Genomic DNA, 26,936 nt, shown 5'->3' with positions numbered 1-26,936 from the left:
GACAGCCAAACACTGTTCTGTAAATGGTAGGCATTCAATAAACTTTTCAGCAAATCTGAAAACCAAAATGACTCTTACGAAGGTTCAAAGTATATAAAAACAGTTCTCATTTAAAATGACATACACCAAAAGAATATGAAAATATGCATTTATTACCAACAAAGTAGCATTTCCCACAGAGTTTTTTTCCAATTACACACACACACACACACACACACACACACACACACACACACACACACACACACACAATAGCAGGACAAAATTACACTTTTTTTTTTTTCACTGCACTGCACAGCTTGCAGGATCTTACTTCCCCGACCAGGGATTGAACCCGGGCCCTCGGCAGTGAAAGCGTGGAGTCCTAATCACTGGACCGCCAGGGAATTCCCTCAAATTATATTCTTTTACACACTAAAGATTCATACTCCAAAGAAAATAAGCACATGTCCAAAAGACAGTTAGAAAGCAGCAAGAAATCTTTCCTTTTACTTAATGCTAAAAACCTTTTAATTTCTCTCCTTATGCAAATCAATGAAGATTTTGTCATTAAAAATACTTGCTTGTCACCTTAGGGTTTTAAATATTTTATTCATCAAATCAGACTGTTACTTGAAGTTTTTACAATTTGTATGTAATTAAAATCAACTTTTACAGAAAATATGTGAAGCTTCAAGTGGCTGAGACTAATGCGCTAGACTTACTATTCACAGGTCAACATTCAATGTAAAAACCAAATATTTGTCCACTAGAAAGAGAGAAATGCTTATAAACAAGGTATGAAATAATTATTGGCATATGTAAACTGAAAGGTAGTTGACCATTTTATTTTCAAACACACCTAATCTTCAAACTTCTTTTTCACATTGATAATCATTTTGCAGAAATAAGATGACTGGCACTAACTAACTCAGACAATAAACAAACTACACCAAGCACATATTAGTAAAGATACTTTGGTGGAAAACGAAGTATTAAACAACAAAAACATTTGGTAACAACATCCATTTACTAATATGTTACCAAGGTTTTCAAGGTTTACATGAGCTGTTTGCACTAGTAAAAATGTTATTTTAAAATATTTTCATAGTATATGCATTAGACTCAGTTTAAGAGGGGAAGGCTCTTTTAAAAATTTTATGAAGAAAAAAATAGCTTTTTAAAGAGAAAATGTCCAAGTAAGAGGTTTATTTTTTGACCTAACAAGAATAATTTCAGTGGCTATTTAAGAACATACAAAACCCAAACTGACTGCAATTCTTCAACTTAGTCAAGCTGCCAAGTCAAAAAAATAATTCTGTTATTACCGGCACAGATCCAGTCCATTGTTCAAAGATATGTCCTTGATCTAGTCTGTTATTTTACAATATTTAAAAGAATAGAATTTTTTTTGGCACTGTTAATTAATATAATGCAGAGATAAACAAATGATTTTCTCATCTAATTCTTTCACGTTGAAAGAACAGTTTAAACTAGATTTTCTAAGATAATGGGGTAGGATCAACACTAAGTTTTAGGACCTATATAAGCTTAGATTCTAAAAACATTATGGTTTTAAACAAATCAATACTTTTCCTCACTCTTTACATTAACACTGAGAAATTTCAAATATAAACTGTAGAAACCAGTATATGAAATCTTAAGAAAAATCTTACTAAAAATAATTAAGAAAATGCTTTAGAAATTTAAGATGTAAAATACAATTGACTTTAAATTAAAAAAAGGAAAAAACCACCAAAACCCAAAAAACCTCACCCACATTTTACAGGGTTATTCTTTAAAAACCCTTGGCACTTGATTTTATTCTCTGTCAATCTTTCTTTTGGTTGCATTTTTTGCATCATCTAGTGGCCACCTTGTGGCATTTCAAAGAAGTCCTGCTACCATTTTTGAACCCCAATACTTTTCCCTTCTTTGAGATACCAATATAGTATCAAGTTTCATAAAACTTTTTTTAAAGGCTCATAAAATTCCATTTCCTAGTGGAGATAAGGTATCTTTTTAATAGGAAGAAATGAATAGATTTGCCATAAATTATTACTATACATTAGACTAGACATTTCCATATCAAATTTTAAAAATTAAATATAACACTGGGAAAAACTGTGGCTTAAGCTGTAGAGTCATCTTTAGACTCTAAAAGTAATTAAAACTACTTTGCAAGTAAAGCTCAGGGTTACCATGTCAATTAAACTTCTTGTAATTGATAAGCCCTTCCACTGTACCTTTGATTTGAGTAGCAAATACTTTTAAAAATGGGGACCCAATGACTTATGGTCAGAGTGCTAAGGACTCAAGAAGACTTAATTTTTACTACCAGATGATGTTCCACAGAAAAGTTATTATGGTCTCTTTTCATCGACCCATTTGTATCTAATAGTGGGTTTCCAAAAATAACTGATCTTTTAGTCTTAATGAATCTCCTAACTTTTATTCAGTTGAGCCACACTTATATACAGGATTTAACAGAAAAGTCCCAAAGTTCTTGCCCTTTACTTTTATTGAGAAGGCTGAGTGAATGTAATACGGCGCCGCCTCCTTTGGAAAGCCTTTAAATTCCATCTGTTTGGTTCTAGCATATGAGGACCATTGTAGACAAATAACACCGTCATCTTTTCATTATAAGGAAGATTTTGCAGGAGCTGTAAGTGTTAAAACAAACCGTCATATAATGCTTTCCGTTAAGAAGCACAACTTTCCAACCTTACATGTGTGTAGTCAAATATTTTATTTGTAATATGAATGAAACTCTTAAGTTCTCAATTCAGTACACACCCTGCCCGACTGTGATCTTCATTTGAATTAGCGCATCTGAAGCGCGGCCTAAGGAATCATCAACATGCCTTGGGAGCCCTCTATATTCATAGGCCAAATGGGATCATACAACTTCTTAGGTTGACCCTGGAAAAGTGTGTCCTCCAGAATTTTCCTAGGATACTTTCACTGTTTTATCCACAAAACACTTCTCAAGCAACTTCTGTGGTGAGGCACTGTGATAGATTCGTAGCCTGAAAAGTGTATGTAACAGGGAGGTTTGGTTTATAGGCCAACATGTTTGGTAAATAGGGAATTAACAGATCTAGCTACTCCACAGGGTATCTGCTGGAAAAAGAAGACAGATTATACTATTCAATAAAAAATTGAATTTAAGATAGGATTTCCAATGAAATTTTTCATTGAACACTTTAGTTAAAAAAATCTGATTACATTAATAAATACATCTTTGATTACTGTACATCAGTTTTATAATTGACTCACAAAAGAAAATTTCCCATTGTAATGGTCCTAGCTTATGGAAAATTCTCTGTGAAGATAATTCTTTTTCTTTCTCCAAAGTTAATATATGAACAGAAGATCATGGGGTACTTAGGACTGCCTCTGGGCCAAGTCAGTGGCAGTGGTGAATTAAAAAAGGGTAGAGCACAGCACCAAAACAGACCTTTCTGGAGAAATGAGAAGGACCAGCGTTCTAGGGTTTATATTCTCCTGTCATTTTTTAGTGCTAAAAGAGGAACTTCTTTAGAGGAAGAATAAGTGCCAAAAGCATGGAGGAAATCTCAGTTCTAGACCATAATACTATGCCTCCTATGTTTCTTCCTCTGACAACATCTAACAAGGTTTCTGATTAAGTATGTCACTGGAACTTGTCCCCTTTAATAATATAAATATTACTATAATCTTTTTAGTTCTATTTTGGGAGTGTTCCTGCTCATATTTACATACTGGGCCAAAATCTGCTACATGTTTTAGCCACGAGGGACTTCTGAGTATGAGTATTTTTAGGTTACTTATTACCTACCTTTGGTGTAATAAAGAAATACTGAGATGTGTTTTCTTTACAAGCAGTATTTACAACCATTTCAAACACTCTCCGTTCATTGATTGGGTCCATTCCCTAAACAATGACAATAATAATGATTAGATTTAAATCTATTACAAGATACAGTGAAACCCAATAAAAGAATAAGCTATACCTGATTGATTTCATCAACTACTCTGAATGGACATCTATTAAGCTCCTGAAGTGCCATCAAGTATAACATGGTAGAAACGCTTCTTTCACCTCCACTTTGATGATGAGGAGTTAATTCATGTAGTTGAGTGCTACTGCGAAATTTGACTCTGATTCGAATTCCATATTTATCATAGTCTTCCTATAAAACATTTAAAAAGTTGATGAAAGGTGAGAGTTTTCTCTGGTAATTCCATACATTTTTTTGAAAATAGACTGAATCAATTATAAGAGTAAAGAACTTAAAACCTCATGATATTAGTTTTATCTAAATAGATCCTTGGAGACCTCTAGAGCTTGCAGAGGGTAAGTGGTTCTAATATTTTACTGTTTCAGTTTATTTATAAAATACGGTTTTAAACCATTCTGCTTTATAGAATGGTTCTGAGGATTAAACAAGATAAACCTAGAAGTGCTTGGCACAGTGTCTGGTACATAGAAAGTATATTATAAATTATATGTTATAACACATCCCTTCCTTCTAACAAGCCCACACTATGTAGATGACAATTCTCATGGCAGGTCTAATATCTTACTGAAACTTAAAGTGAAATGATGTTTGCTATCCTTATGTCTCACACTAAGCAGATAAAGGAGTCATGGGGCAAAGTTCCTAAGGGGAAATAAAGGTGCTACCTTGCTTTATAAGGGAAAAATTTCAACATTTACAAAATTAGAACCCTAAAATAAGCTTAATGTATCTACCATCAACTAGTCTCAACTATGATCAATACATGACCAATCTTGTTTCATCTATAACTCCACCCACTCCTCTTTCCCAATTATTTTGAAGCACATCCTAGTTCATCTCTTTACACATTTCTTTTTTATATGTATATTTTTTTGATGTGGACCATTTTTGAAGTCTTTATTGAGTCTGTTACAATATTGCTTCTATTCTATGTTTTGGCTTTTTGGCTGAGAGGCATGTGGGATCTTAGCTCCCCGACCCAGGGCCTGAACCCACACCCCCTATACTGTAAGGCAAAGTCTTAACCACTGGACCACCAGGGAAGTCCCTCTTTACACACTTCTTTTTTTTTTCAAATTAATTAATTAATTTATGGCTGTGTTGGGCCTTCGTCTCTGTGCGAGGGCCTTCTCTAGTTGTGGCAAGCTGGGGCCACTCTTCATCGCGGTGCACAGCCTCTCGCTATCACGACCTCTCTTGTTGCGGTGCACAGGCTCCAGATGCGCAGGCTCAGCGGTTGTGGCACACAGGCTCAGCCGCTCCGCGGCATGTGGGATCCTCCCAGACCGGGGCTCGAACCCGTGTCCCCTGCATCGGCAGGCAGACCCTCAACCACAGCGCCACCAGGGAAGCCCCTACACATTTCTTAATGGAAATCTTATTTTATCCACAACTGCAATGCATGAACGTAGCTCAAGAAATTAGTACCAAATTTCTAAATATTTTTATTCTTGTGAACTCAAATTTTTGATCAAAAGGAAACCACTGATACTATACTATGTTTCAGTTATGTTTACCAATTTGTTTATGACTCTTCAAACGAGTAGCAAATTCAAAAAGCAATGCATTTGCTTACCACACCTGAGCAACCATTACTTAGACTGGATATGAAAAGACTTTGTAAGGTATTAGTCACTAATCTCCAACGTCACCAAAAAAAAAAAAAAATGAGCCTGATGGAATCCCATATATGGTCTTTTCCTTCCTTAGGACAATTTTTTTGTAAGCAAAATTTTCACAGATATAACTTTAGAGTAAATAAACAATTTACATGTACTTTTAGCATATAATTAAAATTACTTGCCAGGAAACATTTCAAATGCAATTTTACCTCATTTTCTGTATGGAGATCAATTTCACCAGCACACTGCATGGAACTAAAAAAATTGCTAAATTTTTCATTAATTTTTTCTACCAGCTCTTTTAAAGGATTCAGCCACCTTTCTTTTACCTGCAAGTAAAGGCAATATAAAAACACAATTTAAAAAGTGTCCTTGCATTGATACAAAACTTTATATAAAACAAATTTAATATCAATATCAATCTCGTCATGAGAACATACGCTTCTAAGAAAAAATGCAATGTATCATTTCATTTTGCATTATCCTACATTCCCATATGATAATGGACGGTGGAATAATTACCTGTGAAATGTTTTCCCTATATTTATCCAGTTCAACATTCTTTATCTTTAGTTCCTCAGTTAATTGCTCTATTTCTTCTTCTCTTTTTGTGTACTCCTCAACAACCTGGCAGAAAAAAAATCTTTAAGATTAATCTACCAAAGGATAAAATTATAGAAAATTTTGCATCAATTAAAACATTAACTGAAAATGCCACTTTTGTTGCATTGTTTGTATGCAGTTAATTTATGTTCTTGTAACATACTGAAAATGCCATTTTTTATCCTTGAAAAAATAGACATTGCAGTATTTCAGGTTAGCCCAAGTATTCTTTTTATAAAGAAAAGGCACAGAACACTGTGTTCCTTAGGAAGAATCTATTTAAAATTCTAATAGATTCAGAATCTGGCATTTAAAAGCACATTGTTCCTGCTGTCTAGCTTATTATTACCAAGAGCTCCGGTACAGAGTGGGAGGCAAGTACTGGAGGGAAGCGTGTGTGTGTCTGTGTGTGTGTGTGTGTGTGCGTGTGCGCGCGCGCGCACGTGCGTTTCTGTTTGGGGCAGGGTGTGGTGACGGTGGTGGCTGCAGTGGGCATTAGGGAAAGAGGCATACTGTAGGATTCAGTCCTGTGAAGCAAGAAGCTCTTGATCTTTCTTCAGTTAATAAAGCATCAATTTCATCCAAGGTGTTTGGAAGATCTTGGAAAGCCTAAAGAAGAAAAAAATTGTCCATTATTATAGATAGTACAGTGAAAATAGTTCAAATAGTTAAAAGAAAAATATTCTGCTGAGTTAGTAAGTATCTACTATGTGTTGAACAGCATGCTAGCACACAATAAGGAATCAAAGGAATTATAAACACGGCTTTTTGCTTTCAAAAAGCTTATACTTCAAAAGAAAACAAAACGTATATACTTAATAACACGGGCTAACACCTTAAGGCAATGTATTGATGCTGAGTATTAAAATAAGCAGTACATATCATACAGGTTATGGAATTCAGAGAAAGGAAGTATCAGTTCATGCTACAGCAGCTACAAGAGAGTAAGAGAATTCAGGCCCAGATTCCATCTCTGGGCCTTAAAGCAAATGGCTAGGGAAAAGTAAGGCAGAGGGGAGACAGGAGCTTGGAAAAAAGAATGAGCACTGCATACCATGGGGGGTGAGGAGTTGTGTCCATTTGGAATGGTGGGTACTTGCTGAATTGGTAGAATGGGTCCAGAATATGTGGGGCATTGAAAGAGAGCAAGAAGTTAGAACTTTATACTGTACTTGTGAAGAACTACAAAAGCATCCTAAGAATCCAATTACTTTGACAGTAGAATTTCACCACAGTACTATCTTCTGAGACCATGCCACAGAGACAAATTAGAGGAGATACTTTATTGTGGGGCGAGGCAAAGCAGTACATTGCTTTTTCACCACAACCTGCGAAAGTTTATGTACTACAATGTACAAAATGAATATTGAAACCTTGAAAAAGATCCTAACACACTGCATTAATCTAATATCTTAACCTGTCTTTTTTTCCCTAACCTTTTGGAAAGCAGTTCAACTTCTATAGGCCTTCAGATATTTGTTAAGTATATTTTTCTGAATCTGACCTGTCCATTGAGATTTGAACTCACGTGCCGAACACTTGGTATCTTCATTTGACTCTTTAATAGACAAATTTAAGATGGTGAAACACAAATCTTCAACTTCCTCACCTTCCCCACCAATTTGAGCAAACTGATTTGTCCTTCAATCTTTTCCATCTCAGTAAATGAACAAATTAAGGGGTTCTCTCTCTTACCCTTCAACTCAAATCCATTACCAAGTCCTGCTGGTTCTGTCATTAAAAGATACCTCAAGTCTGTAAACTGCTCTGTGTCTAATGCTTCCACCCTAATCCATGCCACAAAAATCTCTTGGCTGGTCCAAAGCAATAATCTTCTAAATGGTCTTTGTGCTTCCATTCTGGTATCCCTACTTTATTTTCCATACAGCAGTTGGAGTGCTCTTTTACAAACTGAAGTTGTCCTACCTCTATAACTCTTCTGTTTAAAATTCTCCAGTGGGTTCCATCTCAAAATAGAGCCAAAATTCCTTCTATGGTGTATAAGGCCCTACAGGATCTGGCTTCTGCCCCCCTTTCTGCTTGGATTATAAATTGTAGCCCCACTGAGATTCTTTCTATGCTGAAACAGGCCAAGTATACTTCTGCCTCAGGAGCTTTGTATGAGCTGTTTCCTCTGCCTGGAATGCTTTTCCCTCAAACCTTCACTTGACTGATTTCTTCTCTTCATTCAAGACTCGTCTAAAATAGTATCTTCTCAAAGGAGCCTTCCCTGACACTCCAGCCCCTTACCTCGTTTTATTCTTCTTCTTAGTACCTCTTACTATCCCCGACATAATCTGTTTGCTTTTTGATTTGTCTTCCCCACCCTCCAGACTAGAATATAAATTTCAAGAGAGAAGAAAGTATGTGTGTTTTGTTCAGTGCATGTGATATATAGAAGGTAATCAATACATTTTTAATGAACACATGAACTATGTTCTAATCTTGTTTCTTTCAAAAACAGTACCATGTATCAAGGACAGAATCATGCTACTTTCTGGAAGAAAAAGTTAGTACAGATATTGTACTAGTATTTACTTATTTTATAAACACAATGTATTCTGGAGAAGGTTTATTTTTAGAAACAATAGCCCCTCAATTTTCTTACAAATATCTACTAAATTCCTATTATGTATCCAAACAGATCCATTCTCCCTAGTTTCTGGGTCTGACAGCATAAAGCACAATCTTTGAGGATATGAAAATTATAATCCAAATAAGTTTTATTTCCAGTTCTATTTATATCTTTAGCAGACATTTCATTATCTACTGAAATAGATAACATTTGAAATTTAAAAAGCCACACAAATACCAGATATTTAAAATTTTATTTCTAATTTTACTTTGACATTATTCTGAGAGAGTAAGTATGTAGGCAAGGTATTATTCCTACCTGTCAGATAAAGCTTTGGGTCACAGGGCTACCTAATTAGTGGTAGAACTTGGAAGAAAGGGCAGCATCTTCTCATTTTACTAACTGAATGATATGTCAGAATATAAAATACACATAATGTAAAGAAAGAAAGGCTCTTTTTTTCCTTTCCTTAGCAACAGATGTCAGCCATAAAGATTCAGCTCCCACTCAACCGTAAATAAACACCCTCATTTCCAGGAAAACATTTTCATTTTGCCTTCGTTTGTCTAAATATCACCTCTCTTTACTGTTCCTTATATATCAATTACTGGTACTATGTTTCCATGAAAAGCTATAACCCGTCTCCTGACCCTACCTCTTAAAAGGGTGCTTGGGGAAAAAAGCTTTTTACTGGAAGAATGAATGTTATGGCATTAATAATTTTGCAAAATAATACCCATGTTTTAACAACTTTAGTATGAAGCACTAAGACTGACTGGTGTCCAAGTCTGAGTATAGTGAAGAAAATTCGTTGAGCAAAATTACTTTACATACATACTCAGTTTAAAAATGGTGGCGGGGGGGTGGGGAGATCTCATATTTTATGGCACATCGTGTTTTTCATGGCCCAGTACAATGCCTAACACACTTTAAGCTTACAAATAGCTGTCTGAAATATGTTAGCTTGTAGCGTTATATACTTTTTATACTTACTGTCTGATATTCTTGAGGAATGGTCTGCTCTGCACCCAGGTTACATACTTGCCTGGCTCTCTTCATAAGTTCCCTGCATTTCTGCAATAATCTCTGTCTACTTTCATCCAACTCGATGAAATGTTGCTAATACAAGAAAAAGAAATATTTTGAAAATTTGTATGTTACTGTTAAGTCAGAGGGCTATTTTATTAAACCACCACATTATATCAAATATATTATTGAATTTTGATTGTGATAAGCAAATCATCTGAAAACATATCTCAAACCATGACTGATTTTATTGTAAAGGTTAAATTTGAACTTCACAATATATCGGGACATTAATAATATGGCATTTCTTGAATCTGTAAGAGCTCTGAAATTTAAATTTAACTGCCTTTTTCTGAAAGTTTAATTTAGCTATGTATAATTACACTCTAATAAAATTTGATATATACAGTATGTAGGCTTCATATCCAAATACTCAGCATTCAAATGTAAGCAGAACCTTTAAATAATGTTTGATAGTTTTCCAAGCACCTTTCAGGTAGCTATCATTTATTCATGGACCCATTCGTTCCTTCACCAAATAATTACTGAGAACCTATCAAATGTCAGTATTTTATTATGCACTGAGCATACAGAAAGGTGAATAAGAAGGAAGATACACAAAGTCATTAATTACCATACAAGAAACAGCTACTATTTACTGAAAGCTTATGTGCTAGGTGCTTCACAGCACTGTATAGTATTATTATCCCCATTTTGCACATTAAAAAAGAAAGAGGAATTACACAAAGAGAGTATGTGTGTGGTGTGGGCAAGGGATGGAGGAAGGTCAGAGTGGCCACAGAAGCTATGTCAAGTGAATGATCTTAAAGGACAAATAAGAAATTACTAAGAGGGAGCAGCAGAAGGTATTCCCAGGATAGGTGATTTAAAACGTACAGGCCATGGAAGCCTCCAGGGCCTGCTTATTTAGGGAACAAGAAATTCAACGTGGCTGGAGAAGAGGTAAGCGTGTAAAAGATGAGAGTGACAAGGTGGGCAAGAGCCAGGTGGCAAAAGTTTCATGTGTAACAAGAAGGCATTGTGGAGGACATGGAAGCAACCTAAGTGTCCATCGTCGGATGAATGGATAAAGATGTGGCACATATATACAATGGAATATTACTCAGCCATAAAAAGAAACAAAATTGAGTTATTTGTAGTGAGGTGGATGGACCTAGAGTCTGTCATACAGAGTGAAGTAATAAGTCAGAAAGAGAAAAACAAATACCGTATGCTAACACATATATATAGAATCTAAAAAAAAAAAAAAATGGTCATGAAGAACCTAGGGGCAGGACAGGAATAAAGACACAGATGTAGAGAATGGACTTGAGGACACAGGGAGGGGGAAGGGCAAGCTGGGATGACGTGAGAGAGTGGCATGGACATATATACACTACCAAGTGTAAAATAGATAGCTAGTGGGAAGCAGCCGCATAGCACAGGGAGATCAGCTCGGTGCTTTGTGCCCACCTAGAGGGGTGGGATAGGGAAGGTGGGAGGGAGGGAGACGCAAGAGGGAAGAGATATGGGGATATATGTATATGTATAGCTGATTCACTTTGTTATAAAGCGGAAACTAACACACCATTGTAAAGCAATTATACTCCAATGAAGATGTTAAAAAGAAAAAAACAAAGGGCATCATGGGATGCCTTCTGTGTGCCAACCATGGTTATCACCCCCATCCTATACGGTAATTAATATAATCCTCATTACCATCTTAAAGAAATGTATTATCTCCTTTTTTATATGTGGTTCAGAGATAATTAAGTTGGAAATAGCAAATGAAAAAGAAAACAGGTCTTAGCTTGCTCTTTCCATCAAACTTTGGTCTGCACAAAAAGTACCAGAGCAGGGGTGAGATAGAGGGAAGATTTGTTAAACAGTATTGATGTCCCAGCCACAAGCCAGATCTAACAATTAAGACCTCTGGGGCCAAGGCTTGGACATTTGCATTATTAATAATGTCCTGAGGTAATTTTTATGCACACAAGTTTGAGAGCAAAGAAAGTAAACTAAGACAAAAGTTAGTAAAAGTATATATATACTGGACTGATCTGAAAATGCAAGCAAGCCTTTATACTGATCAGTTAGTATCAATATAAAGTTTCCTTAAATGGATTCCTTGGCTCCTACACAGCAAGAGAAATAAAAGAAAATTAAAGACTCCCAGTCACCCTTACTCTGCTCTCTAGAGCCTATTATACTCAGGCAAATGCAAAACATGGGACAGCTAGACAGAACTAAACACTCCTCAAGTCTTCTCTTCCTACTTCCTATTCCTCTGGATCTTGCTAAAGTGAAGTATTAGAACATTATGGGAAAGAAATATTCCCAAGCTGAATATCTGGGGCTCTGGGCTTAGGACAAAAGCTCATTCAATAGTTTCCCTCTGTTTGGTGGCATGTCTGATAAAATCTTTATCAGAGGGCTTCCCTGGTGGTGCAGTGGTTAAGAATCCACCTGCCAATGCAGGGGACACGGGTTCGAACCCTGGTCCGGGAAGATCCCACATGCCGCAGAGCAACTAAGCCCATGCGCCACATCTACTAAGCCTGCGCTCTAAAGCCCGCGAGCCACAACTACTGAAGCCCTTGTGCCTAGAGCCCATGCTTCGCAACAAGAGGAGCCACCGCAGTGAGAAGCCCATGGACCACAACGAAGAGTAGACCCTGCTTGCCGCAATAAGAGAAAAGCCTGCGCGCAGCAATGAAGACCCAATGCAGCCAAAAAAAAAAAAAAGAGAGACAATGTTGTTTCTATACATACATGTTTGTGACACTATTCACATAGCACCTGTTCTTCCCCCACCCCATAATTCTTACTGAGTTTTTCTGCGGGGGTGGGGTGCAGAAAGAGTCCAATTATATAAGATAACACTGTAAATTCAGGCTAGTGAAAAGGGCTTATTTACATTTCTTCATAGAATCTAGCCTTTAACAGTTAAAAGGCCACAGAAACAGTTCATCTGTGTAAAACATAAGGGGAGAAAATGGCAAACTTACAAAATATCCCCCACCAACATCTTAGAAAAGATTACTCTGTAGGTACATACCCTGAAAGAAATGAATAAGTATTATCTTTTCTCTGAAAGTCTTTTTTTTTTTTCTCTGAAAGTCTTTTGATAAAGTTCAATTGTTATGAAAGTTGTACAGAAATACCTTGACACTAAACAAGAAAAACCTTCTCTAAGAGGGCCCTCTAGTGGAAAAAATCAGATTGTTCACAGAATTTCTTACTGAATATATGTTGCACATAAACTTAACACAGTAAATATTCTACTTAATTTATTAAAATAAGAGTGAAACAAAATGAAAGCCATTTTGGTGTGAAAGGAATTAAACTACGTTCTAGGTAGCATAAACTTATGCTTAAAAACTGGTTGTAGATCAAAAACATTTCTTCCTCAATTTTCCTTTCATATAAAGAAAAGAATCAAACTTCATTCCAATTTAATTGATTGCAAATTCAAATGTTAACCATAAGTTTTCGTTCATATTGGACTGCATATATATTTTAGAAATATGAAAAGTATTTAATCTTTTCTTTAAGCAGCTTAAAATTTTAACGTCGAATTTGAAGTTTAGAAATCAGTGGTCTTCACTGACGTTTTAATATACAAGCTTACAAATTCTATTTCAATCAATCTAATAGTAAACAGTGACAATAATACTATTTACTTGGGAAAGGATTTTTTCCCGCCAAATACATATATCTCATTTAAATTGGAAAAAAAAGTCCTCTGAAGTTGTTTTTTGTGGGAGAGTAGTAAGCAGGCAGGCAGAGGAAAGAACATTAGATGAAAGCACAGAATTTCTAAATTTAGTATTAGGATAAATAAATTTAACAACTTCCAATTCTTGTAATATTAAACCTGATGTAAATCTATACTTCTTAAGGAAATATGGGTTTCATGCTAGGTACACACTAAGCATCATGATATATATTATTGAATTTACTATCACAAATAGCCCTGCAAGTTAGGTACCATAATACCTATGGCTGAAGACAGTAGGCTTGGAGTGGTTAGGAACGCTGCCCAAAGTAAAAAACCAAGTAACCTGTACATCCATCTGTCCCCTCCATATCTGGATTCAGTCAGCTTATTAACTTGTCATAAAAATATTCCAGAAGGTAATGACATACCTCTGGAGATGTTTTATGGGTCTGGAACCCTTTTTCCCCTATTTGCCTTCCAATAATTTGAGGAAGTTTGAAACTCAGTGGTGGTTAGTTATCCCTATCCCTAAGTTCCTTCACGAATACAATCCCTACTGAATTTTTGTGTCAGTCTTCTTTTGTGAACTTGTTTTCATGATCAGGGTAAAAGACAAACCCTGAAGTGGCAGTAATGGTTCCTTAGTACAACCTGCAGTGTGTCCAAAGGAGGAGGGGAGGGAGGGAAGGAAGGAAGGAAATGATTTCTTTTTGTTTCAAATGCAGTAGGACAGCAGAAGAATAGGTAAGAGCAAATATGGGTAAGTGACAGCAAACATGAGAAGGAAAAAGAGCAAATGAAAGAGAAAATGAACTACCAAACACTTATTCTCTGTATCTTTTACTCATCATTCTTGACTGTTTAAAATGTGTGGTTGGTGACTATGATCAGTCAGTAACAAAACTTATCAAAACATAGTGTAAGAAATAAAAGAACCTTACAAAAGGGTTGGTAAGACAATTATGAATAAATAGCATTTAATAACTTTCAGATCAACATATAAAGAAGGGAAACCATGCTGCAAAATATGTTGAGGAAATACAAAATAAAGCCAGGGGTAGTATCAAGTAAGATTAGCATGGAAAAACCTGACAAGATGTGTGTGTGAGTATGGTAAGAGGCTGAAAACTGAGTGGGTATTATTTCCAGGTAACAAAATCTAGAGTGACACGCAGCTAATCAGATTATTTCTCTAGACAGTATAATGTGGCCATCTTTGTAAAAAATTAGTGACTCAAAGATTGAAAACAAAACCTCCTCACAAGTACTTTCCTACTCTCCAGAGTAATTAGCTCAACTCAAAATATTACTATTTCTGCTACTACTAACAAAATGGATCAGTCACAGTTTGCACCTAATCTTAGTACATCTATGTGAACTAAGGCTGCTGAAGAGTATCTCTAACCATGTCAACAGGGGCTGAAGTCTGGGAGAGGGCTTACTCCAAAGTGAACATGATTTTGTGATACTTATGTAACATGACACCCATAGTTTTCTTAAGTTCTCATTGACAGTTAATTCAAAAACAAAACTTCAGGCAGCAGGATCAAATACTGTCTCGTGTGCCCGGACGGAAAGCTCCATCTATCTGCATAAGGGGTCAATTCCTTCATGAAATCTCTTCTGTAACACCATACTCAACAACCATGTTCACAGGCTCAATCAATGAAGAAACTTTGGCATGGGCTCTATCATTATTTACCAAGAGAACACACGATCTGCAGATGACTTCCCTTATGCTCCCACGAAGTAAACACTGATGAGCTCTCCGTTGGAAACTTGTTTCACATCCAGCACCCACCCCCACACCCGCCACCCAAGTTTCTTTGCCGGATCTCTTCTACATATTCAGAGTGACTACTGCTACACCCGCTGCCTTCCTGTCTTCCTCCACCCCTTTTCTTTGGGTGGGGTGGAACTTTCCCCTCTTCCAACCCTCCGGTTTTTGCTCAAACTGAACTACCCACAACCCTAGGATATGGAACCTGACCTTCAGCTCCTTTTGGCTAGGTGTGTTTGTGCTTGCATACTTTAAGATGCTTACCTGCTAGCAAAATTCTTGGTTTTTTCCCATTTCTTCTAGCCATAAGCTTTTTCAAGAAGCCAGAGATTTTGAAGAAGCTGGCTTCAGAATAATGAAGCTCTTCTTCTACTCTGATTTAATCTTTCCATTCATCTATGCAATCCTATGGCTACCCAGCCTCTAAAGACTCTTTCCACTGAAAGATACTACTATAGTTCACTTTTACACAACACGTTTGTTTCTGGTAAGTGTAAAGTGAATCATGTACAGACCACTGCCAGAAAGGAGTATATTCTAGCAAAGCAGAAGAATAGATAGGAAAGGGTACAAGGGGACTCTGAATACATGAATAGTCTTAAAACCCTGCAACAAATATGGCGAAGTGTTACATCTGTTAGAAGAGACAGTGGACACATGGATGTTATATTACTCGTTTTACTTTTGTATATAAAATTTCATACTTGAAAAAAGACTTCATAAGTTTTTTCCTTAAATTTTTCAGTTCTGAAGTGTAACTAATGGATAAATAACCTGCACATACATAAAGTGTACAACTTGATGAATTTTGACAAATATGTACATCAGTGAAACCATCACCACTAATAATGAACATGTCTATCGCCTTCAACAACTGTGTATCCATCTGTAATCCATCCCACTGTACCCTTCGCAGGTAACCACTGATTTATTTCAGTCACTAAGCATTCTGCATTTTGTAGAATTTCATATTTTTTAGCTATTACAAAGAAAGTTGCTACACATTTGTGTACTAGTCTTCCATGGACATATACTTTTATTTCTCTTGGGTAAATACTGGGAGAGGAATGGCTGGCTCACACGGCAGGTATATGTTTAGCATTTAAGAATCTCTCAAGTGGTCTTCCAAAGTGGTTATTCACTTTAAATCTCTACTAGAAATGTATGCAAGTGCCAGATGCTCCACACCCTCACCAGCACTTTGGTTTGGTCAGTCTTAAAATTTTAAATCATTCTAGTAGGTCTGTGGTGATAGCTCATTATGGCTTTAATTCACATTTCCCTACTGACTAATAAGGTTTGGCACCTTTTCATGTGATCATTTGCTCTCTGTATACTTTAGTGAAGACTATGTTTAAATCTTTGGCCTGTTTTTTTGACTGAATTGTCTTGCTTATATTGATGATTGTTAAGAGTTCTTGTTATAGTATCTATCGGGGGTCAGCAAACTTTTTCTATACAGAGCCACTAAGTAAATATTTTAGGTTTTGAGGGCCACATACAGTCTGTTACATGTTCTTCTTTTTTTGGGTGGAGGCTTTTAAAAATGCAAAAACTATTCTTAGCTTGCAGGGACTTTACATAAACAGACCTTAGGCTAGATCTGGCCCATAGTAAGAGCCCTTCATCTAAATACAAGTCCTCTGTCAGATGTATGTTTTGCAAATACATTTCCCCAGTGTGTAGCCTGCCTTAGCAGTGTCTACTGAAAAATTTTTAATTTTGAGGAAGTATAACTTCTGATTTCTTTCCCTTTATAATTCATGCTTTTAGTGTTCTATTTATTCTATTTTGTCAAAACTAAGGTCACTAAGATTTTCTCTTATGTTTTCTTCAAGAAGTTTTATAGCTTTAGTTCTTACATTTAAGTCTATGATCCATTTGTATATGGTATGAGGTAAGGGTTGTGGTTCATTTTTTGTATGTGACTATTCAATTGTCCCAGCACTATTTGTTAAACTATTCTTTCTACATTAAATTGCCTCAGTATCTTTGCCAAAAAACAACTGACTGTATATATGTGTATCTATTTCTGGATTCTCTGTTCCACTGATCCATATGTCTATTTTTACACCAATACAATGGTGTCTTCATTACTGTAGCTTTGTAATAAGTCTTAAAATTAGGTAGTTTCTGTCATACAATTTGTTCTTTCTCAAAGTTCTTCTAAGCCCACTGCATTCTAGAATAAGCTTGTCAACTTCCAAAAACTAAAACCCTTCCAAAAACCCTGCTAGGAATTTTACCGAATCTACAGATTTGGAGGAGCACTGACATTCTAACAAGTCTTGAATCACTGATCCATGAACACAATCAATTCCGTTTACTTTTATAGTTTTATAGTTTTTAGTGTATAGGTCATATATATCGGGCTGGCCAAAAAGTTCGTTCGGGTTTTTGTAGCATCTTACAAATAAACCCGAATGAACTTTTTGGCCAAAATATATACATCCCTATGTACTTAATATTTTTGATGCTATTGTACACAGTATTTTTAAATTTCAGTTTCAAATTGTTCACTGCTAGCAGACGGAACCACAACTGATTTCTACATATTGAAACTTGTATCCTGCAACCTTGCTAAATTCAACTAGAAGCATTTCTGTACATTCCTTAATATTTTCCACAGAAATGATCATACTTGTCTGAAATGGGCAAGTTTCTTCTCCCTTTTCAATATGTAAGCCTTCTCTTTTTCTTGCCTTGTTGCACATTTCTAGTAGAGATTTAAAGATTTAAAGTGAATCAACCTTGTATTTCTGGGATAAACTCATTTAGTTAGGATATACTACTCTTATATACTGCTGAATTTGATTTGCTAACATTTTATTAAGAATTTCTTCATCTATGTTCATGAGAGATATTGGTCTGTAGTTTTCTTTTGTCTGGTTTTGATATCTAAGGCTGGCCTCATATAATGTGTCAAGTATTCCCTTCCTTTTCACCTTTTCTAGACTTTAGGTAGAATTGATATTATTTTAAATGCTTGGTAGAATTCAACAGTGAAGCCACTGGGCCTGTAGTTTTCTTTATGGGAAGACTTTTAACTACAAATATGATTTCTTCAGTAAACATAGGGCTATTCTAATTAGCTCCTTCTTCAGTGATCTTTGACAGCTTGTATCTTTTAAGAAATTTGTTCATTTCAATGAACAAATCCTTTTAATGTCTGTAGGATTTGTACTGTTATGCTCTCTCCTATTAAATCCCTCTTCCCTACATCGTGGCCTGGAAACTCTCCAGGCAATAAGCTAATTAAGGCAATTGTAGAGCTCACCTGGTTCTGTTTTCCCTTCTCTTACGGAATCACTGTCCTGTGCTGCCTGTTATTCAATGTCTGAAAATCTTTGTTTCATATACTTTGTCCCATCTTTTAGTGGTTTAAAATAAGAGGGTAAACTGAGCCCCTGTTTCATCATGGCCAAGAATGGAAACATTTACTTTTTATTATGGGAAATGTAGAAATATATGAAACAGGAGCGAGAACAGTATAATAAACCTTTATGTATCTACCATCCAGCTTCTTCAACAATTTTCAACTCATGACCATCCCCACTCGCTCCCCATGTGGCCCCCTCCCTGGATTATTTTGAAGCAATTCCAAACATTATTTTCTTTGTAAATATTACGGCAATGTATTTCTAAAAGATAAAAAAATCCATAACCACATTATCAAACTTAAAAAATACTGTCAGTAAACTCTAATATTATCAGATATTAAGTCAATATTCAAAATTCCATTTCTTAGAACTTCTTCTTTAAGTAGTTGCTTTGCTCAAATCAGGATCAAAATAATGTCCACACATAGTATTTGGTTAGTACGTTTTTTAAGTCCCTTTTAGCTTATACATTTCCTCTCCCCTTTTTATCTTAGTTACAGTACTGCACTGCCCAATAAAGTAAGGCACAAGTCATATGTGACTAGAGTTCTGAGAGACTAAATTTTTAATTTAAAATAATTTAAAATCAATACTCACTTTAGCCACCAGAAAATGTTTAGAATAATCTGAGTATATGAATTTACTTTTGCAACTCTTAAGTTTTATAAAATCTAATATTTGTGATGAAAATTTATCATCTAAATTCAGATGTAAGTATTTATTACAGTATTTTGAGGGCTTATTATAAAATTGTAAAATATCTCAATAATTTTCCAGTATTGATTACATGTTGAAATAACATTTTAATTTACTGAGTTAAATATACTATTAAATGGATAGATAATTTTACCTATTTCTTTTTACTTCTTAAAATTTGGTCACTAGAGACTTTATAATGACATACAGCTTGCACTATATTCCTATTGGACAGCGCTAAAGTAAATGATTTGTCCCTATATAGTCCCTTACGTTCTAGATTTTGCTGACTGTATTCCTGTGGAGTCATTTAGCATATTTTTTGCTCTCCTGTATTTCCTGTAAACTGGTAGTTTTAGAGCAATGGTTCTGAATGGGGGCAATTCTGCTCCCCAGGGCAGTGTCTGGAAATATTTTTGGTTGTCACAGCTGAGGGAATGGTGTACTACTGGCATCTAGCAAATAGAGGCCAGGGATACTGGTAAAGACAGCCCCCCACAAAAAGAATTATCCAGTTCAAAATATTCATAGTGCTGAGATGGAGAAACCTTGTTCTAGAGGTTTAATCGGGTTGAAATTTGATTTTTTTCACAACATTAGTTCATAGATGGTGTTGTGTTATGTCCTTCCATCAGGATACACATAAATAAATATCTGGCTATCTTTTTGTGATGTTAGCAGCTAATGTGATCCACTGATTCATTAGCAGCTACAAGGTGGTGATATTCTAACACTATAATTCCATTTGCATCTTTTCTTTTCTTTCTTTTTTTTCCTTCTGCATTTATTAACTGAAATACTTCTGTAAAGAAAAACTTCCCCATCTCATTTGTTTATCCTAAATAGTTCACATAAAAAAGACAGCATAAATGCTAGATTCTTTCTTTGCCATTTTTGAAAATCATGAGCTTGTTCCCTAATATCCTCCAAAGGTGACCATTAATATTTTAAGCATCAATTATGAAATCAATAGGTTTATCATATATTTTTGATTAATATTTTGAGCCTTTTTGACCCCAAAAGATCCCTTGTGCTCATTGTCCTTTCATTTTAAACCTTTTTGAATCTCTTTCTTTTAGATGTGCCTCTCATATTATGCATAGTATTGGAATTTACTTCAAAAAATTTTTAAAAAAGATAAATTGTCTCCATTTATATTTAATGATATGATTGATGTTTGGCCTAAGTTCTGCCATTGTGTTGTCTTAATATGTATATAAATTAAATATCTAATCTTCAGTGATGTAATCTGTTTTATATTGTCCCCTTCTCCCTTTTTCATCTATTGTTGGCATTTAAGGAAAGCTACTTTTTTTTTTTTTTTTTTTGCGGTACGCGGGCCTCTCACTGCTGTGGCCTCTCCAGTTGTGGAGCACAGGCTCCGGGCGCGCAGGCTCAGCGGCCATGGCTCACGGGCCCAGCCGCTCCGCAGCATGTGGGATCTTCCCAGGGCATCAACCCGCGTCCCCTGCATCGGCCGGCGGACTCTCAACCACTGCACCACCAGGGAAGCCCAGGAAAGCTATTTTTATTTGAAAGATTATTTATGTGCAAAATATCTTATACAATATCCTTACGGCCTTAATATCTTTTTTGAGATACTGGTTCCTACTATAAACAATATTGAAATTCTCCCTCATTTCCCTCTCCCAAAGCATCTAATCTTAAGTAGTATCCTTTTATTTCCTGATAGTACCTATAGGACAATCAGCAAATATATTCCATTTTACTTACACTGTCTCCCTTCTCCCATGTTTAGACTGTTGTGCCTTTAGCTGTGTCAGCCTTATAATCACATGATACATGCTTACTATCTCCTTAGTCTATCCTGTAGTTCTAGTTCTCCTCAGTAAGCAGCTTTGTTCTGCAAAGCAGTTTCGGTTAATTTGAGAGCTCACAGGGCCTAAACCACCACCCCAGCGCCACCTGACCTTTCTTGAGCTTATGGTCACCTCCCAGTTTCAGCTGCTCTCAAATTGGTCTGCTGAACTTTCCACACCAAATGGGGCCTCTTTTCTTTAGAGATGAGTACCTGTTGGTGACTTGATTTTTGGATTCTTGGAGCCTTCCCTCTGCTTCTTACCACATACTTTCTGATACCACACCAGTCTTGATGCTGCTGCTGATTTGATCTTACCCACCTATAGTTTGGAGTTCACAGGTGTTGTAAAATATAGAATTTGACTGATGTTTGTCCCTGGTTCTTGGGACGAAGACTCTAAAACCCTAGGAATTATCTGAGTGATAGGAGTGTCTGTCTTTGTTTTTCATGGGCCCCTACTAGGATCACACCTGACTTTACTATGCTAAGGAGTGACTCAGGATGGGCGAAGGCAACGCCAGAAAGACAAATCATGTGACTAGAGGGGAGGGCTGGGGCTTTGAGTCTTATTATTGTCCTCCCAATCTCTTGAATTCCAGGGAGAAGGGCTGGAGATTGAGTTCAACCACATGGCCAATGATCCAATCAATCATGCCTAGGTAATGCAACCCCAATAAATGTCCTGAACACTGAAGCTCCATAGAGGCTTCTTGGTTAGTGAACACACTGATGGTAGGAGGGTGACACATCCTGATTTCACCAGAAAAGTGTACAGAAACTGTGTTCAGGACCCTCCCAGACCTCACCCTACATGTCTCTTCATTTGACTAGTAGGGATTTGTATCATTTATAATAAAACTGTAATTGTTAAATATAGCCTTTTCTTCAGTTCTGTGAGTCACTCTAGTTAATTACAGAACCTGGGGGAGTCATAAGAGCTCTTGAATTTGTAGCCAATTAGTCAGAAGTGCAGGTGGCCTGGGGACCTCTGAACTTGCAGCTAGCATTTGAAGTAAGGGTAGTTTTATTGGGGACTAAGCCCTTAACTAGCCTGATGTTAACCCTGGGTGGTTAAGTGTGAGAATATACTGCAGTACACCTATAGGGATACCTTAAAGCTTGGTTTGTTGTATATGTTGTCCATGGGTTGTTTGTTAACTGTTATGTTATCCTAGTTGCTCTTCTGTTTTTGGGAAAGGATTTGAAAGACTCAAAAACTATCCCACTGTTATACTAACTCATTTTGTTGCTAGTTCTTCTTTGGAATTTATGTTAACTTAGTACAGCACCCCCAACCCCCCACTATTTCGATATTTATCATCGTTTCACAGGTATTAACAGAAGGTTAAATCACCAAGATTACACACTAAGGCCACTCTCAGTGTTGATTAGAACTGATCTGCAGTTTACTTTATGGGATACAAACTGCAATAAAAGCTACTAGTTGCTGCTTGGTAACAGTAACAACTATAATTTATATTGGTTAAGAAAGCAGACATGAGACTTTGGTCTTCAAGTGACTAAATCAGGGACTCTAATTCTCTTTTTTGATTATTACCACACCTCCCCCAATCAAATAACATAAAATGCAGAATACGTACAAAGGGTTTCAAATATTGCTTCCTCATCAGCAGGATGCATTAAATTTGTAAATTAAAGAGCATAAAAAAACTGCATATTGCAAGGCATGATATATATATATATATATATATATATATATGTGTGTGTGTGTGTGTGTGTGTGTGTGTGTATACATACACCCCCCCCCCCACACACACACATTTTCAAACTGGTCTGAAGCCCCAAAATAAAAAATAAAAACAAACATTTTACCTCTGTGAGACGTAGCTGTGATGAAGCAGCCATATAATCTGATTCTAATTTATTCTTCTCGGAGATCACTGTAGTATTTTGAAGAATTAAATCTACTTTTTGTATATGCAAAGAAGTACAAATCTAGGAATAAAAAACCCCTATGAGTTTGTTTTACAACTAAGAAAAACAATACAGTTTCTTTTAAAAAACAAAATTATAAACCATGAAAAAAATAACATTTTTCTAATGTGACTGATACCTCTCTCAAATAATTCTTTTTATAATTTTATTCTAAGAGAATTTGAAAGTTTTCTTGTATATTTGAGTCATCTGGAATAAAATAATTTAGCTTAATGAGTGCTTTAAACCAATTTACTGATCTATAATGAGAAATGTCCAACAATACAATCTCTTGCTAAGATTTTGCTGTCGACCTGCAACAAAAAAAATGTGACTAAAATTAAGAAAATGGCTTACCTTTATCAGGTTTGTTAATTCAGTAACAAGTTTGGCTTTTTGAACATTTATTTCTTTGATTTTGGTGCTTGCTTTTCGTTCTTCCTCTTCAAGGTTGCAAGTATCCTGTTCCATCAGCTTTAAACTGTATGAAATGCATAATGATGTGGAAATCAGAGAAAACACAAGGATTGAGCCCAAATTCTTAGGCCCCCTGCTGCTTTATGGGTGGGCTATTTAGCAATGCTACTCAGATGTTAACTGCTAGCTTCTAGGTTAAACAATCATTTTGTGTAACCACTCAAGATTGAAAATATTTTTTGAGATAGAGTATGTGCCCAGCATAGTCTAGGTAATGCTAGTGGCTAATGGTATAGGATCTGGAATCAGAAAGATGGATTTCGATTTCCTCTTTGCCACTAATGAGCGATACAACTGAACAACTTCCTTCTCTGAGCTTCAGTTTCCTCATCTATAAACTGTAAATAATAATAGTACTTCTCCACTGGGCTCTGGTGAATACTAAAAAAAGGCAAATTATGCAACACACTTAGTGTAGTGTCTGGCCCATAACTGATAAACATTGTTTATAAATATAGTCCCTTCCCTTATGGAGCTTAACTGTGGAGATCTGATTAACAGGTAAAAAATATATATAATGAAAAGGCAATACAACAATCCTAAAGGTTAATACTTTGCTCTTTAAGATGAAGAAACTAAGGCTCAGAAGTTGTTACCTAAGATCCCAGATACTAAATTGTAAGATGTGTTTGTTTGACATCAAAGTCCAAGTCTTTCCACTACATCATGTTGCCTCAAGGGAAAAATCAAGAACAAACGATGGAAGCAATAATAAACAAGAATGAATAAGTTCAGTGGATGCTGCAGAGAGTGGACTGAATGGTACATGAAGAGACTTTGGTGAAGACAGGGAGGAAATTAGAATGGGTGGAGTGAAATAAGATTTTGAAAAACGTGAAAGCCAATCTAAAAGAAAGCAGTATTTAATTAAATTTTATGTAGTAAAGGTAGGGAGCTATAAGATATTCTTGAAGGGGGTAGGAACGTGAAAAGAAGATAAACTGGATGACAGTATTCTGGATGCACTGAACAGAGAAGGAGACTAGTCAAGTAGAGACCACTAACCATGTCACCACTGCAGTATTCCAAAGTGAGTAACTGGAGGTATGAGACAGCAGGATGACAATGATTATGAAAGGTTACTGCACTACAAAAATCAACATTACTTTATGAGGAGAAAGTTTCGCTTTAGACAATGAGTTCAATACAGCAGTCCAACAGTAAATGTCTTATAGATGACTGACGACAGAAGTGAAGGGTTAAAGTAGAAAAAAATTCTAGGCAGTCAGTTAGACTAAATAGCTATATCTTGCTTTAAGCAACCAAGGTACATTACTGACTTTTTAAACAAAAGTTAATGGGCAATTGTTTGCTTAAAATTTTTTTTCTTAAAGCATTTTAAATAATTTATGAATGTGTTTAGAAACATTATTATATTAGATCAAGGTAAACTTGTACCTTATTCAAGACTGAGCTGTCATTTATTATGTTATTGATATCTATATTTTTATTCTATAGCAAAGAAGCATAAAAGAACAATCACAACAGAAAGGTCTGTGCTGTGTCATGACAGGACATGGGAAAAGCCTTGAAACTGGAAGCCACAGTTCCTTTCCCCTAGACTGAACACCCTAATAGCTTTTATCCCATCTTATATATTCCAAGTTTCTATAAAATATCTAAATTCAAAATAAACAATAAGTTCTGAGAACAATTGCCTGGGCTCTCACAGTAAGCTAGCATAAAGTAACAAAGTCATTCATGGGTGAATGATGCACTTAACGTAATGTAGGAGTGCACAACTTCACTGATGAGGTCACATTCCATGTTGCAATTAAACTTTCACAAACCACACCTTGGCAAGTTTTGATAATACATACACTGAAAAGTCTATTAAAGCACTTCTCCCTTTTCCAGCTGCATATCTATGTGAGGCCAGATTTTCTTCATATACTTCAACCAAAACATCTCACAACCCAGTGAATGCAGAAGCACATATGAAAAACAACTAACTTCATCTAAAGAGATTTACAAAAATGTAAAAACAATGTCATTCTTCTTGCTAAATGTATTTTGTTTGGAAAACTTTTTCATAAATATGTTAATGTATGGCTTTATTATCATTTTAATGAATTTAATTTCTAATTAATTTGGTAAATATCAATAGATATAATCCATAGAAACAAAACTCCCTCAAGGTCCTCAATAATTTTTAAGAACAGAAAGGGGTCCAGGGATGAGAACAGCAGATCAGGGAACAGAAAAACTCACAACACTTAAGATTCACCTCCCTTTGTCCCATGTTTTGGGTAGGAGGGTGTAAGTTTGAGAGAGAAATTGTACGCAGAGTGCTGGTGGGAATTGTGTCATTACAACGTATAACTAACAATATCCTTATAGTGCTTTTGTACCACCCACCCAGCCCCCTTACCCCAAAATAGGCTGAAAGATACCTTCCTAGTTTGGAACTAATTTTTTGTTCCAGTTGTCTTTTCTTGGTTTTCCTTTCAAGAAGCTCCTTCTTCTTTTGTCTAAGTTCATTATCTTTGTGTTCTAGATGTTTGTTTGTCTCATATAAGGCACTCAACCCTGATTCTACTGCTTGCAATTTTCTATTAATTTCCTATGGAATATGCAATATTGTTAGTATATTTAAAAAACAGGCTAACGTATTATAACTCCAGTTAATATTCTTTATTAATACTCAAAATAACCAATCTTTAACTTAGATATAAGACATAACACCATACATTCTCTGACATAAATCATACCAATGTTTTCTTAAGTCAGTCTCCCAAGGCAATAAGAAATAAAAGCAAAAATAAACAAATGGGACTTAAACTTACAAGCTTTTGCACATGAAAGGAAACCATAAACAAAACGAAAAGACAACCTAAGGACTAGGGGAAAACATCTGCAAAGGATGCAACTGACAAAAGCTTAATTTCCAAAATATACAAACAGCTCATATAACTCAAAAATAATCCAATCAAAAATTGGGCAGAAGACCTAGATAGGTATTCTCCAAAGAAGATAAACAGATGGCCAATAGGCACATGAAAAGATGTTCAACATTGCTAATTATTAGAGAACTGCAAAGTGAAACCACAACGAGGTACCACCACATACCAGTCAGAATGGTCATCAAAAATGCTGGAGAGGGTGTGGAGAAAAGGGAACCCTCCTACCCTGTTGGTGGGAATGCAACTTGGTGCAGCCACCATGGAAAACAGTATGGAGGTTCTTCAAAAAACTAAAAACAGAGTTACCATATGATCCAGCAATCCCACTCCTGGGCATATATCCAGACAAAACTATAATTTGAAAAATACATGCACCCCAGTGTTCATAGGAGCACTATTTACAATGGCCAAGA

General features: G+C 35.9%; 1 protein-coding gene across 4 annotated transcripts in view; it reads right to left on the bottom strand.

The window, feature by feature from the left end:
- Window positions 1–178: 178 nt before the first annotated feature.
- The window catches only part of SMC5 (structural maintenance of chromosomes 5), a 112,696-nt gene continuing 85,938 nt past the window's right edge, over window positions 179–26,936 (bottom strand). For 2 of the 4 annotated variants that reach the window (XM_079927594.1, XM_079927597.1), the window contains 11 exons: window positions 26,014–26,183; window positions 23,501–23,624; window positions 23,042–23,164; window positions 9,777–9,902; window positions 7,263–7,307; window positions 6,722–6,817; window positions 6,128–6,232; window positions 5,815–5,934; window positions 3,975–4,154; window positions 3,800–3,895; window positions 179–2,642 (listed from right to left, as the gene is read on the bottom strand). In XM_079927594.1, coding sequence (XP_079783720.1) covers window positions 2,499–2,642; window positions 3,800–3,895; window positions 3,975–4,154; window positions 5,815–5,934; window positions 6,128–6,232; window positions 6,722–6,817; window positions 7,263–7,307; window positions 9,777–9,902; window positions 23,042–23,164; window positions 23,501–23,624; window positions 26,014–26,183 — 1,329 coding nt within the window. In that variant the 3' untranslated portion in view covers window positions 179–2,498. Of the gene's footprint in view, window positions 2,643–2,663; window positions 3,103–3,799; window positions 3,896–3,974; window positions 4,155–5,814; window positions 5,935–6,127; window positions 6,233–6,721; window positions 6,818–7,262; window positions 7,308–9,776; window positions 9,903–23,041; window positions 23,165–23,500; window positions 23,625–26,013; window positions 26,184–26,936 lie in introns of those variants that run through there. The other 2 variants (XM_079927596.1, XM_079927595.1) reach the window with 2 other exon arrangements.

The sequence above is a fragment of the Stenella coeruleoalba genome, assembly GCF_951394435.1.
Source record: "Stenella coeruleoalba genome assembly, chromosome: 7".
Classification (NCBI taxonomy): Eukaryota; Metazoa; Chordata; class Mammalia; order Artiodactyla; family Delphinidae; genus Stenella; species Stenella coeruleoalba.
Note: the sequence above shows the minus strand (reverse complement) of the source record. Positions and strands in the feature narration are given on the sequence as shown.